Here is a 14645-nt window from a genome sequence, read left to right as displayed (position 1 = left end):
TGTAGCAGAGTCTGAAGACAACAGACAAATGACAAAAACAAAATAAGCAGCAACCGGAAAATCATGCAACAACAAGCAGGTTCAGTAGGCTATAATCGATTTTGGTCTGTCCCTGCTGGATACAGGTTTTTAAAATGTATGTAGATGAAGCTTCTGCCATGTACTACTACAACTACAACATTAATCATACGGCTACTTCTATTATTATATAATACATATAATTATTATAATCATGAACTTAGATTAAACAGGTGCTATGTGCTGAGAGACCACTATTAAACACTGGGCATAGTAACACTCCCTCCTCAGTAACAATTTAGGTACACACTTGGGTTTTGTTCAAGTGCCATTGTTTACTCATGTGGGATTTATAATTCAATAGCATTATTGAATTAATGGCTCTTCCAATTAACCCTCATGAGTTCCTCGCTATGCATAGTTGGCATAGCAGTATCCGTCCCACACACACACACTGACCAATTTAATATAATTAATATTTTAATTGGAAAAAGTCAGACATTAACACCTACTGTAAATACAGTAAAAAAAATGTTATGTTTCTTACTTTTTTATCTTCTCAGTAACTGATGGATGTATTTCTGCTAGAGAGGCTAAGAGAGATTTATGTGACTGATTGTTAGTGATCCACAGAGAATAAAAAAGGATGGGACATTGACCTTCATCACAAGAAGGTGTGGGTTATCTTCTGGAGGGAGTGGTTTCAGTTATCTTCATAATATCTTGTAACTGCGCACAAAGTTCAGTTTTTTCTGTTGAAGTACTAAATATCTTTTCATTAGATTAAGATCTTATTTTTGCACCATCTTAGCCTCTTGATAAAGTATTTGATTCATCCTCTGCATCTGAAAGTCTTCGACAACATGTAGGTGTAAAAGGTTGAGTGGTAGAAAGAAAGTCTGATAATGAGTGTGTGAGTTACTTACACTTTGTTTTATTAATCCTACTTTATTGCAAACAAGTAATTGCGATCAAATGGTTGACAGTGCATGAGGTGTTGCTACATTGCTTTTGTTTAAATATTTGACATGATGATGATGATCATATGATGTTAAAATGTTTTATATTCTTTTCAGTCTTTCAGGAAATTTGTACTCCATCATGTCGGGGGGGAATCAAAGCATTGTCACTGAGTTATCCTCACTGGATTCCTGGACTTCATCCAGAGTACCAAGGACTTGTCTCAGCAGTACTGTTCTTAGTCTATTTCTTAACTGTGGCAGGCAATTTTACAGTTTTTTTTTATTTGTAACCGACCGCAACCTTCAAAGCCAATGTATTATATAATTCTAATCTAAGTGCATGTGACATTCTCTTTAGCACAGTCACTTACCTAAGATCATCAGTAGGTATTGGTTTCAATCAGGGAACATTTCATTCATTGCGTGCTTCGTCCAAATGTTCTTTGTTCACTATCTTGGCACACTTAATTCTTTTATTCTCTTTCTGATGGCTTTAGATAGGTATTTGGCAATCTGCCATCCTCTCCGATATTCCCTTGTTCTTAAAAACTCCACTATCCTCATTCTAAGTATTACAGCATGGGTAACTGCCACTTTAGCCACTTTAGTGTTAGTTCTTAGAGCATATCCTCTGCCTTACTGTGCTTCAAACATTATCAAAAACTGCTACTGTGATCATATTGGTATAACAACCCTGGCATGCACTGACAGGACTCCTTATGGTGTCACCGCTTTAACATTGGCAATGGTTGTGTTACTGGGACCTCTGGCATTCATACTGTTCTCATATTGCTCTATACTTATAGCTGTATTTAAAATAGCAAATTTCCAAAGTCGTATAAAATCTCTGTCCACTTGCAGTCCTCAACTGATTATAATCTCACTCTATTATTTACCCAGATGTTGTGTTTATTTAGCCAGCAATGGCTTCGGCATTAGATTTAGTGATAATGTGCGAATAGTAATTATTATGCTGTATAGCCTTGGTCCCCCCATGATTAATCCACTTATATACTGCTTGAGAGCTAAAGACATGAGAGAAAGTTTGCAGAAGCAATTCAACAGAATGGCTGTTCCACAGAAAGCACAAGTTTCAGCTATAAGTAGCTAATTAACCAATTCATTATTCAATGTTTTTTCCTTTCTTCTTAATAGCCATCTCTCCTTGTGACGACTGGCAATTATGTAATGATTACCGGTGTAACGATAAACCACGGTAGAAATGTTGGCGGTAACAATTATCTTTTTCATTTAAAATAGCGTTATCATTGCGATGGATTGCCACAGTGTGGAAACCCTGTGTTTAATCCGAGGCCCCTGAAGTTTCCGCGCAGGCGCACTGCGCTCAGACAGGAGAAGGGGACAGAAGGAATCAGCTGACTTTTATCTTTATCTTTTTTCTTTTCTTTCCCGTTTTCTTGTTAAAGTGATGTGGATGCCCAGAACGTAGGTTAAAACTATTCTCTAGCTTGTTAAACTGTCATGGGTTTAACTGCCTCATTATCTTCACCAAGTGTTCTGCTACAAAATGGAAGCGTTGTGCGTGTTACGACGTGACATTGGAGAGAGAGAGCGAGAGAGAGAGAGAGACAGAGAAAGAGAGAAAGAGAGATTATCGCCTTGATAATATTGTTGTTTCTGTGTTTCTTATTGCGTAGCTGATAGACGTGCAGATTGTTAAATATTACTTGTGCAGCCACGTCTTGATACTCAGACTAATCTGTGGAGACACATGCTTAGCTGTTAAAGGTGTATTACACCGTTTGCTCTGTTATGGATATGTGTGCTGTAGTAGATGTGGCTTATTCTCAGTTTGTGTTACTGAGCAATATGTTACATTAATGTTAATTATTACAGAGAAATGAATGTAATTCTTAATATTGTTTCTTGTTATATGCTGGTGGCTATAACATTTAGTTTTAGTAAATGATGTTCACAGTAAGTCAGATGCTTATTAATGTGCATTATTATTTGCTCATATTTCAGAACCACATTCAACTTCACATGTAAATATAAATACAACTTCATAGTTAACTTCATGTTGGAGTTGTACATAAATCTTCCTAGATCTCAAAGTCAGACATCTCTGGTTCAAGTGTTTCAGTAGCCAGTTTTCTATAGTTTTTACAAGCCTATTGCCTATATTCTTTCTAATTTAATCAATTCTGTTACACTTTTTGAAATTATTTTAGCTTGTGTAGGCCTATCAGTGCTTTCTGAACATATTGAACACAATTTCAAAAATACCGTGACAATTTTGGTCACTATAACCATGAGGCTAAATTTTCATACCGTTACATCCCTACAGACAAGTCGCATAAAAAACATTGATTGAGGACTAATTGAAGGTCAAAGCTGTCACAATGGTAACCAAGTCATTTGGAACTTGTCTCAATTTAAGCCAATTCTTAAAGGGCGGGGAAAGGCTTCTTTTATCTGCCATGTGGAAATTATAACTGTGGAGGACTTTCAAATTGTTCAAAATGTGAATTGGAGTCAGCTGTGTCATACGTCAAATATAACACAACAAATGTATTTGTTGTACTTTTATTAAAAATTGAATTAAATTAAATATTAAGTCTGAACAGTAGTGATTATTGAAACAGTGTCTTTTAAATCTCCTGGGAAACAAACATTTGTTATCAAGCATTCATCAAGCATTCACTAAGATTCTGTTTTTATTTTATGCATTGGTTGTTCAGCAGGACAATGTATTGTACCAGCTAGCTAAAACTTAATTTCCATCTGTAGTCCCTAGGTAGAGGCCACTACTGATGCAGATGTGACAGAGATAAAAGACCACTTGTAGTAAATGAAAACCGTAGGCTACACTCTTAAAAAAGATATAATTAAACACTAGACAAAAACTATAACAACCACCTGAGCAAACAAGAGGAGAAAAATAAAGAACAATAATAATAGATTAGACATTTTTCACCTAGGAGCACACAATTGCCAACATCATTAAAAACATACAGTTAACCAGTGCAAGACATTTCTAACAAAACACTCCAATACTGGCCAGAGGGAGTCAAAGAGCCAGTGAGTTTTATTTGATTTTGTTAGTTTAACAATAAAACATTTGATTTACAGTGGGGCTCAAAAGTTTGGGCACCCCAGGTAAAAAATTGTAGTAATATGCATAAAGAAGCCAAGAAAAGATGGAAAAAATCTCCAAAAGGAATCAAATGACAGATTAGACATTCGTATAGTATGTCACAAAAAGTTAGATTTTATTTCCATCATTTACACTTTTAAAATAACAGAAATCAAAAAAAATGGCGTCTGCAAAGTGTGGGCACCCTGCAGAGTAAATACCTTGTACTGCCCCCTTTGGAAAGTATCACAGCTTGGAAACGCTTCTTGTAGCCAGCCTCGAGTCTTTCAATTCTTGTTTGAGGTATCTTCATCCTTACAAATGTCTTCCAGTTCTTTGAGATCTCTGGGCTGTCTGTCACGCACTGCTCTTTTAAGGTCTATTCATAGATTTTCAATTATGTTGAGGTCGGGAGATTGTGAAGGCCAAGGGAAAACCTTCAGTTTACACCTTTTGATGTAAATTCCTTCTGTTCTCAGTTGCTGGCATTGAATAACGGCCAAAATAGGGTTTTTGCAGGAAATTATGATGTCACAGCAAGTTGACCTTGGACCTTTTGGATATAACATGTCATCACATTTGTGTGAAATGTCGCTATTGGCGCAGGAATTTTTGAGTTTTGGCCAAAAATGTGTTTTGTGTACCCAGTGACATTAACATTTGACCTCTAATATATAATCAGTTCATCACTGAGTCCAAGTGGAAGTTTGTGCCACATTTGAGGAAATTCCCCTTTTGCGCTAATCTCTTCTTAACAACTACTCAAAGCGCTTTTACAGGAACAGGAACCATTCACCATTCCCACACATTCACACGCTGTGGTAAACGTTTTGAAGTAAATTTACTCACACAGTTTCCCATACTCAATACACAACCCACGCTTCCTCCCGCTTTTGGTGTTCCTGTGTATTTACTAACCAGCAGCTCTCAGGTCATTGGTGAAAGCACGCCTGTAGTGTTCTCTGTCCTACGGTTGTCTCCGTCATGCTGCCTGGCCCTGTACCCATACATCCATGTACTTTCAAATTCGTGGGATGTTTCCCTGTAATTAACTGTCCACATATTTTACCACCTTCCACAGCAAGGCCTCTGATTTTATATGACACAGTCATAATCAGATAGGACCCTGCCGCTTTCTTTTGACTTTCAGTACCGCCATGATGCCAGGCAAGAGGCACGGCCTATGTTGTGTCTCTGTGAAAGACATTAACAAAAAACAAAACTAAGGACATTTTATAATAGATAGTTTTGCAAACAGATATTACAGTTTTAGTTAGTTATCATTTTTTTGTAATGTCTCGTTTTTATTTTTATTTCAGTTAACAACAATGTTGTTTCCCACCTTGATTTGGTTTGTTTTTAATTATAACCTTAATCCCTAATAAGGACATATTTGATCAGCAAGGTATTAATGAAGTAGGCCTATGCACTAAATAGTGCACACAGATTATCCCACCCACATATCTCATTACATCATTCCATAAAGAGCCTTTATAAAATGCAATGCACTGTAACCTTGATTGCCTCAACCTCACAGTCGATAGAAAACAGCTATATCATAAAGACCACAGGACTATCTGAATGATATACCTACAACAAACTTGCAAATGTCCTTTTAGAGAGAATTTGTTAACTTTAACATAAAGTATGATTATTACGAACATAACAGCAATCAAAGACTTCATAATACTTGGATTCCCAGGACTTGACCCAATGTATTATGGACCTGTATCTACTCTTCTTTTCTTTACCTACATGGCTATTCTTGTTGGTAATGTATTTATTTTAGTTTTTGTTGGAGTTGAGCGGCATCTTCATAAGCCAACCTATTTGATCTTTTGTCATATGGCAATGAATGATTTGTTATTTGGGACAGTGACCTTACCAAAAATAATATCCAGATATTGGTGGAATGACAAGATAACATCTTTTGCTGCCTGCTTCACTCAGATGTTTTTTGTTCATTCCTTGGGAGCAATTCAATCTCTCCTTCTCCTTATTATGGCCCTTGATCGTTTTATTGCAGTTTGTTTCCCATTAAAATATCCTGTTCTAATTACAAACAACATTGTATCTATGGCTTGCGGGTTGTCATGGATTGGGACATTTCTCAGGATGATGGCAGTTGTATATCATGCCCTAACATTGCCTTATTGTAATTCTAACATAATTGTGCAATGTTATTGTGACCATAATTCAGTTGTAAGCTTGGGATGTGGTGGAGATGTTAAATATGTTCAGACTGTTGCTTTCAGCCTTGCAATGTTTAGTCTCCTGCTTCCACTTTCATTTATAATTTTTTCCTTTATTTCCATCTTTGTAGTTGTTTTAAGAATAGGAAATGCAGAAGGACGATACAAAACCTTATCAACTTGTACACCACAGTTACTCATTTCTTGCCTTTATTTCATGCCAAGATGTTTTGTTTATCTTACTAATTATATAGGATTCAAATTCCGTTTGGACATCCACATATTATTGATATTGTTGTACAGTCTTCTTCCTTGTGCTGTTAATCCATTCATATATTGCTTTAAAACACAATATATCAAAGATGTTTTGATGAAGAGATTGAAAAATGCTAAAGTCGGAATGAAGCTTTATAGTAATGCATAGTGTCTAATCTTACCATATCTCTGTATATCAAATAACAAATAAAAAATGTTTGTCCATCTAAACCACTTTCACTCTAAAGTAATTGATAACTATGTTCTCTTTATGGTGGAAGACTTCATTTTTTATTTCACAGTTCTGCTAAATAAATTAAAATTAAAACAAAAGGTATCTGAGAAAGTGACAACCCCCATGTGTCAAATAAAACTAAAATGTAATACATAAAATACCAATGTGACGTACTTTAGTTTAACTTTTTGGGATTGAGTTTGATGCATTTCTTCGTATGTATTGGATTTTTGACTGATTGATTACTGTTATTGTTAATCTTGTTTCTTCTTGCTGTTTATTTTTGTTTGTTTTGATTTTAAATTTATTTTTTATTTTTTGTTATTGTGTTGATTTTTGTCCTCAAGTTATCGAAAAGTCCATTGTATAAGCCTGTAATTCATGTCCTCTCCTGATGTCTATTTTTTCTGGATGTTAAGCAGTTTGTGTTGTAAAATAAAATAAAAATTAAATGTTTCTTTCACATTTTCATATATTTATACCAGTCTGATATTGAAAAGAAAAGTTGTACATTATTGTGCATTATTATGAAACACACTTTGCATTCTGCAGTTCATTGTTTCATCAACAATACACATACAGTACAGGCCAAAAGTTTGGACACACCTTCTCATTCAATGCGTTTCCTTTATTTTTATGACTAAGTACATTGTAGATTATCACTGAAGGCTTCAAAACTACGAATGAACACATATGGAATTATGTACTTAACAAAAAACTCTGAAATAACTGAAAACATGTGTTATAATCTAGTTTCTTCAAAGTAGTCACCCTTTGCTGTTTTGATATGGATGATAACCTTTGGTGTTCTCTCAATGAGCTTCATGAGGTAGTTTTTACTTCACAGGTGGGCTTTGTCATAGTGGAATTTCTTGCCTTTTTTTTAATTTTTTTTTTTATTTATTTGATTAGGACAATGCACATTAATGAACATTTCTGTAAATACACCAGTGTTAGCCAATTGGATAGTTTTAACTGTAGTCCTACCTAGGATGCATGTTTTTTATGGTGGGAAGAAACCAGAGCACCCAGAGGAAACCCACGCAAACACGGGGAGAACATGCAAACTCCACACAGAAAGGCCCAGAATGACCTGGATTCAAACCAAGCACCTTCTTGCTGTGAGGCAGAAGTGCTAACCACTTAGCCACCGTGCTGCCTATTATATTATTAATGGAGTTGGGACCATCAGTTGTGTTGTGCAGAAGTCAGGTTGACACACAGCCGACAGCCCTATTGGACAAATGTTAGAATTCATATTATGGCAAGAACCAATCAGCTAAGTAAAGAGAAACGAGTGGCCATCATTACTTTAAGAAATGACGGTCAGACAGTCCGGAAAATTGCAAAAACTTTGAATGTGTCCCCAAGTGCAATTCACAAAAACCATCAACAGCTACAATGAAACTGGCTCACATGAGGACCGCCCCAGGAAAGGAAGACCAAGAGTCACCATTGCTGCTGAGGATAAATTAATCTGAGTCACCAGCCTCAGAAATTGCAAGTTAACAGCAGCTCAGATTAGAGACCAGATGAATACCACACAGAGTTCTAGCAGAAGACACATCTCTTGAACAACTGTTAAGAGGAGAGAGCAAATCAGGCCTTCATGGTCAAAAAGCAGCTAGGAAACCACTGCAATGGGGGGAAATGGGGGGAAACAAGCAGAAGAGATTTGTTTGGGCCAAGAAAAACAAGCAATGGACATTAGACCAGTGGAAATCTGGGCTTTGGTCTGATGAGTCCAAGTTTGAGATCTTTGGTTCCAACCGCCGTGTGTTTGTGCGACAGAGATAAGGTGACCGGATGGATTCTACATGCCTGGAGCCCACTGTGAAGCATAAAGGAGAAGGTGTGATGATGTGGGGGTGCTTTGCTGGTGATACTGTTGGGGATCCGGTCCCGCATGTCTTAAGAGAGAATTTTCTTAACCTACCTGGGTCTTTATCTTTAAATAACTGCCAATTGGTGTTAAAACTACACAGCCCTGAACTCTCCAAAATACATTCAAAATATTCATCTCACCTGAAGTAAATGTTCAATTTATCAGAGGTGTCATTTTGCACCAAATTGTTCCTTCTGACTTGAGAAATGTTGAACAAACTAAGATCATGGGAAAAGCGGTTGGGGAAAACAGGGTTCTGAGTTAGGTCAAGGTTTGTGAGAGGATGAACAGGGTCAATTAATTTCTTAACAAATGAGTTTTGAGAGGAATTGTCCATACGTCAAACAACAAAAACTGCTCATTTTGGTAAGGATAGTTCACTTAAACATAAGTTATACACTTAGACTGTAAGTTAGTGGACATAGCAGTAGTGACCAGGGGTGTTTCTAGGACTTAGGTTACTTTCAGACTGCAGGTCTTAATGCTCAATCCTGATTCATGCCATATCATATTTTTGACCGTTCACTTTTTTATATACATATACATATAGTACACTACCGGGTAAAAGTTTGGGGTCACTTAGAAATTTCCATTGCACTCCATTATAAACAGAATACCAGCTGAGGTCAGTTGCATTGTTTTTTTTAACCCGGTCAGCAGTTTTCAAATTACATTATGTGCTTACATAATTGCAAAAGGATTCTCCAGTGTTTTCTCAGTTAGTTTTTTAAAATGATATCAGATTAGTAAACAGAATGTGCCTCTGGAACATTGGATGAATGGTTGCTGATAATGGGCAATGTAGATATTACATTAAAGATCAGCCATCCACTCAGATCAGCTGGTATTATGTCTATAATGGAGTGGCATGGAAATTTGTAAGTGACCCCAAACTTTTGACCGGTAGTGTATATATTCCTAATTGGTCCAATTTTATCTTTTTCTCAACACTGACTGTATTTTTATCTCTTTTCCCCCCCTCCAAAAAGTAGATCAGAAATTACAGTAGTGTGCCTGCAATGTGTTTCTCAAGTTGAACTTATTGGAAAGAAGAAAACAAACATAGGGCTCTTTGAGTCACATTATGATCCTTTGAGGATAGGTCAACCTTGATAAAAGGCTGATATTTCCTGGTTTCAAGACATTGTAATGGGATTTTGGACACCGAACTCCAATCTCAAAAGGAAGAGCCATATTTAGATGGGAGAGCATCAGAGTCATTAGATATACTTTTTGGCATTGATATTCAGATATACTGCAGGGCATCCTTTTTAATAGTAGGGGGTTGGATATCTCTGTTAAATTAGATGGTATGTTGGTGGTATAATCTGCAATTAATATTCTAAAGGTATAATCAGTACATTTGCCTTGCAGGTCTTTATTTCATGTCTTGGTTCTGATAAATTATTATTGTAAACTCAAAGTATGGCCACCAATTTTACAACCATGAGAAGCTTCCTCATCCTTGGATTCCCTGGTCTTTCCCCACAATATTATGTGCCTTTGTCAACCCTGCTTTTTTTCATCTACCTAGCTATTGCAACAGGAAATATTTTTATTTTAGCATTTGTTGTCAATGAGAGGTCCCTGCAAAAACCAACCTATCTGGTCTTTTGTCACCTGGCACTGAATGACTTGACATTTGGCACTGTGACTCTCCCAAAGATCATATCACAATATTGGTTGGGTGATAGCATTATTTCATTTCATGCATGCTTTACACAGATGTTCTTTGTTCACTATTTAGGATCAGTTACTTCTTTCATATTGTTGGTAATGGCTCTTGATCGATTTATTGCAATATGTATTCCACTGCGTTACCCTGCTCTAATCACAAACACCACCATATCAGTTCTCTGTGGTTTTGCTTGGTTTATACCTCTGCCTTTGATGGTAGCTGTTGTACTCCATGCCCTAACTTTACCTTTCTGTAAATCAAATGTGATTGCTCAGTGCTACTGTGACCACATATCTATAACAAGTCAGGCATGTGGAGAGAATGTTAAAATTGTACAGGTTACTTCTCTCTGTATTGCCATGTTTTGTCTCTTGCTTCCTCTTGCAATAATCATGTTTTCCTATCTTTCCATTATTGTGGTTATTTTAAAAATGTCCAATGTTTCAGGCCGCAAAAAAACCTTATTAACCTGTACCCCCCAAATATTTATCACTTGTGTTTTTTACCTTCCCAGGTGTTTTGTTTATGTAGCTAATACTGTTGGATTTTCCTTCAGTTTAGATGTTCGTATTTTATTAATACTGTTGTACAGTATTTTTCCTGCTGTTGTTAATCCGATCATATATTGTTTCAAGACTCAAGACATTAAGCAGATGTTGATGAAGAGGCTGAAGAAAACTAAAATTGGAATAAAGATTATCCTTTCATATTAATGTGAAGTTGACAGAAGTTGACACACCACCAGCAGGATTTATCTGTATCAGAAACGTTTATGATATTAATGACAAATCCCACCTTCACATTTTTGGCTTTACACTTTTAATCTCCACATTTAATTGTTGCTTTCCCTCAGTCATTTATTTAACTTTCTTTTTTTACTTTTCAGCATCTGTAGTTGGCAGGAAACACGGCATATTGCTATCTAATGTCAAATTCTATCTAATGCACTTATAAGCAGGGCTGATTTTGATTCTGATTCTGATTTTGGAAAATAATGTAATTGCAATTTTTTCCCACCAGTATTGCGATTGCGATTCTTTTTTTTTTACAAACTCTTGTTGAAGCTATTTCTCTTCTGTGTTATTATTTAACAAAGACAGGCAATAAGTCATTATATAGTATGAACAACACAATATTAGAACTTTCCCGGAGGCCAGGCCTGTATATGATGATGAAATTAGGTGATCCATGAATTAACTTATACGAATGACATCTTTTATTTAACTATTTCAGTCACAGTAGTATAATGAGCATTGACCAAGCCTGGTGTAAACATTCTGTTAGGTCTGCTGCTGGTAGCTCTCTGTCTCTGCTCTCTTCCTCCCTGCAGTCTGTCCTTAATTGCAGGAGTGAAGCCTGGTGTGCGGGAGTCAGGGTTCCAGCTGCAGCTCATCTACTTTAATCACCTCTGCTTCAAATACCCGGTCAAGCTACCACTCTTCGTCAGATCATAGTCAAGATGACCATGTTAGGCTCTCTGCTGATGCTACCAGTTTGTACTAGTTTTTGTGATACTTGTGTGTAGTGATTATTCTTTGTCTGCATCAGTTCCATGAACCTGACTCCTGCTGCCACTTCACTCGTGCTATCCACCACTCCTGCTCTCTACACTGGATTATTGGACACAGACCCTCAGAAACACGGCACCACACACACTCCCTACCCTGGATTCCCATTGGATTTTGGACTTGGCTTTTCCCTGTTTCATCCCCTACCTTGGACATTGGAATAAACCTGATAAACTATCATTTTTCTCTCTGTATTGTTTGCATTTGGTTTCAACCTAGTTCCACACATAACACATTCATATGAAATTTAAAAACTAATCCCACAAACCAAAGTGCAGATTATCAGTCTGGTTGTTGGCCCTCTCTGCGGCAGTCACCTCCGCTCCACATATTTATAATGGAGCTAGCTAACCGCTAATCAGCGCTATTTGTTGCTAACCGAGCCTTCAGTTCTTTGTGCCTGTATCCAATAACTGCATGTATGGACTTGAGCCTGAATTTAAAAAAAAAAAAAAAAAAAAAAAACAGTTGGCTGTAAAAGTTTTAAACTACAAGTTGTTTGAATGACAGAAATCTGCTCAAAGTATGGCTTAGCGTGCCAAGTTGATGCTTTCTCTGCGGAGTGCGGACTGAGTTGCAGCCTTTGCGATTAGGAAATTGCGTTGCATTAGATCGTGATATTATTGCAAATGTGATTAGTTGTACAGCCCTACTTGTAATTTTTTTTTTTTTAAACAGTTTGGGGAATTCTATTCTCATTGCAAGCACTGAAAAACACCTCCCTGATGCTAGGCTTAACTGGCAAAATATGAGATTTAAAAATATGATCTTTACCCATTTTTGCTGGTAGTACACTACCTTTAAAGCTTTAGTGAGTAACTTTTTGATATTAAACGGCCATTACATTCAAGCTGTTGCCAAATGACTTGCTACAAAGCTTATTAAAACTATCCGCTCCCAACTTTCTCTGCATCTCTCAGTATAGCTATGTTTAGATAATGGTGGTGTTTGTCAAGTTTCCCAAGCAGAAACTAAAGTGTAGATAATGACCTCTTTTTGAGCATGGCTTAGCTTTTGGTTGTTTAATGACGATAACTTTATCAATGCCCAGATAATTATGAACTAAGTTTGAGATGGGCCTGAACTTTGTAAACTTTAGACAAATGTTAATCAGTTCACTTTATGTATCTTTGTCTTGTGCTGCCAACTCAATAAAAATATGATTATAACATTTGTCATTTAATGTTAGAATATATATTCCAAGCAGTGGCTCCTCTCTTCTCTTAAGGCAATAATAGCATGTACTAATGTAATTTGCATTATTTGTATAGTAAGACTAGCTTAACCCTATTTCCTATCAATTGATTATATGATTATTATGTGAAGTGTATATAATCCCTGCAAGACTTGTCTAAGTAGGCTAATTGCATTATAGACGCACTGTAGGCAAGACAATGTTATACATGCTACAATGACTTCTCAAACAGCAGCTCATCTTTTACGTTTTCAACAGTTATCTCGTATAACCCAGTGAACTATCAGGAATGTATAATGGTAAGATAAAATAGATAACGCTAAGTAGGCATCCAAACAAATCAGTGATATTTCATAATACATACATCCTCTGGGTTCTTAGGTTATACATTCTACAGTAAGTACAAGGCTGACCTTTTTCACTTTAATCTTTATGTGACTTGTTTTCACTATGTCCAAATTGAGATTACACAATTTTAAAGTGAAATTGCGTAAAATATGCCAGAGCAGGTTACTAATTGTCAATGGAAAGCAATTTGACAAAAGCAGTGTAATATAGTAAACAAAATAAGAAATGCATGAATTAGAGAACATCTTGTGATGCTTGGACCACACCCGTTTTCAAACTCAGTCTTTATTTTGATGTCAATTATAAACTGTAAAGTTTCGCGACTGCTTCTTTGATGGTTTTGGCCCGTTTTTCACTTGCTGCATTGCCACAAAATGTTGCTAATAAACATGTTAAAGGTCCCATGACATGGTGCTCTTTGGATGTTGTTACGTAGACCTTAGTGTCCTCTAATACTGTATCTGAAGTCTCTTTTATATAGACCTTAGTGTCCTCTAATACTGTATCTGAAGTCTCTTTTATATAGGCCTTAGTGGTCCCCTAATACTGTATACTATAAATGTTGAACCAATAACTCAAACCTTTTTCTAATATTTGTCTTCTCTACTTCATGCTTAGACTGACTTATGCTAACGTCTCTGCGGGTGCTAATTTCCCTTGGGTACTGTTATCCTTCCTCTGTAGCGCCAGCACTGACTTCTGCTGGTGTAAAATTGCTACTGCAATACAGTCAATATAATAGACTATTTTTAAAAGGCAAAAACTGTTAAAGGAGAATTAATCTTTATCATCATAAATATGCGTATGCTTTTGATTGAAAAACAAACAAACAACCGAATCAGTGCAGGCAACACGGAGTAGCCGCAGCAATGTGTATGAGCTTCCACTGAGCTAAAACGGCAGTTGTCGGGGTAAGTTTTATAGAGCCTTTGTGCCTCTTAACAGACGTAATATGCGATTGAAATGTTTGTGCCACGTGAACAGGGCCCTTGCGTGACAACAAAATGCGTTTTCAACTCAGACATTGTTTAAATTCACCTACCCTGGTCCCTGTCTCTATCCTGCCAGTAGCTTGTAGCTGCTAGCTCCTAGCTGCTGTTTTTCAGTGTGTTCAGCCAGTCATGTCTTGAAGTCCCCCCTCTCCCCCCCCTAAAAAAAAGTAGCGCTGAGCAATGTGCCCACTGTTTTACTTTCCTGCTACAGCGGGACTTC

The 14645-nt window shown here is 36.7% G+C and overlaps 2 protein-coding genes and 1 pseudogene across 2 annotated transcripts; all 3 read left to right on the top strand.

Annotated features, from left to right (window-relative positions):
• The first annotated feature begins 1119 nt into the window (after window positions 1-1119).
• On the top strand, window positions 1120-2155 carry LOC116671505 (olfactory receptor 52Z1-like; annotated as a pseudogene).
• Window positions 2156-5724: 3569 nt separating this feature from the next.
• Window positions 5725-6693, top strand: LOC116671510 (olfactory receptor 52E8-like). Its single transcript, XM_032502859.1, has one exon. It carries the CDS (start codon window positions 5725-5727, stop codon window positions 6691-6693), a length of 969 nt encoding a protein of 322 aa, XP_032358750.1.
• A 3224-nt stretch (window positions 6694-9917) lies between these two features.
• On the top strand, window positions 9918-11035 carry LOC116671517 (olfactory receptor 2AT4-like). The gene has a single exon (XM_032502872.1). The coding sequence runs from the start codon at window positions 10070-10072 to the stop codon at window positions 11033-11035; it is 966 nt and encodes a 321-aa protein (XP_032358763.1). The 5' UTR covers window positions 9918-10069.
• Window positions 11036-14645: the final 3610 nt, after the last annotated feature.

The sequence above is a fragment of the Etheostoma spectabile genome, chromosome 3 (assembly GCF_008692095.1).
Source record: "Etheostoma spectabile isolate EspeVRDwgs_2016 chromosome 3, UIUC_Espe_1.0, whole genome shotgun sequence".
NCBI classification, from domain to species: domain Eukaryota; kingdom Metazoa; phylum Chordata; class Actinopteri; order Perciformes; family Percidae; genus Etheostoma; species Etheostoma spectabile.
Note: the sequence above shows the minus strand (reverse complement) of the source record. Positions and strands in the feature narration are given on the sequence as shown.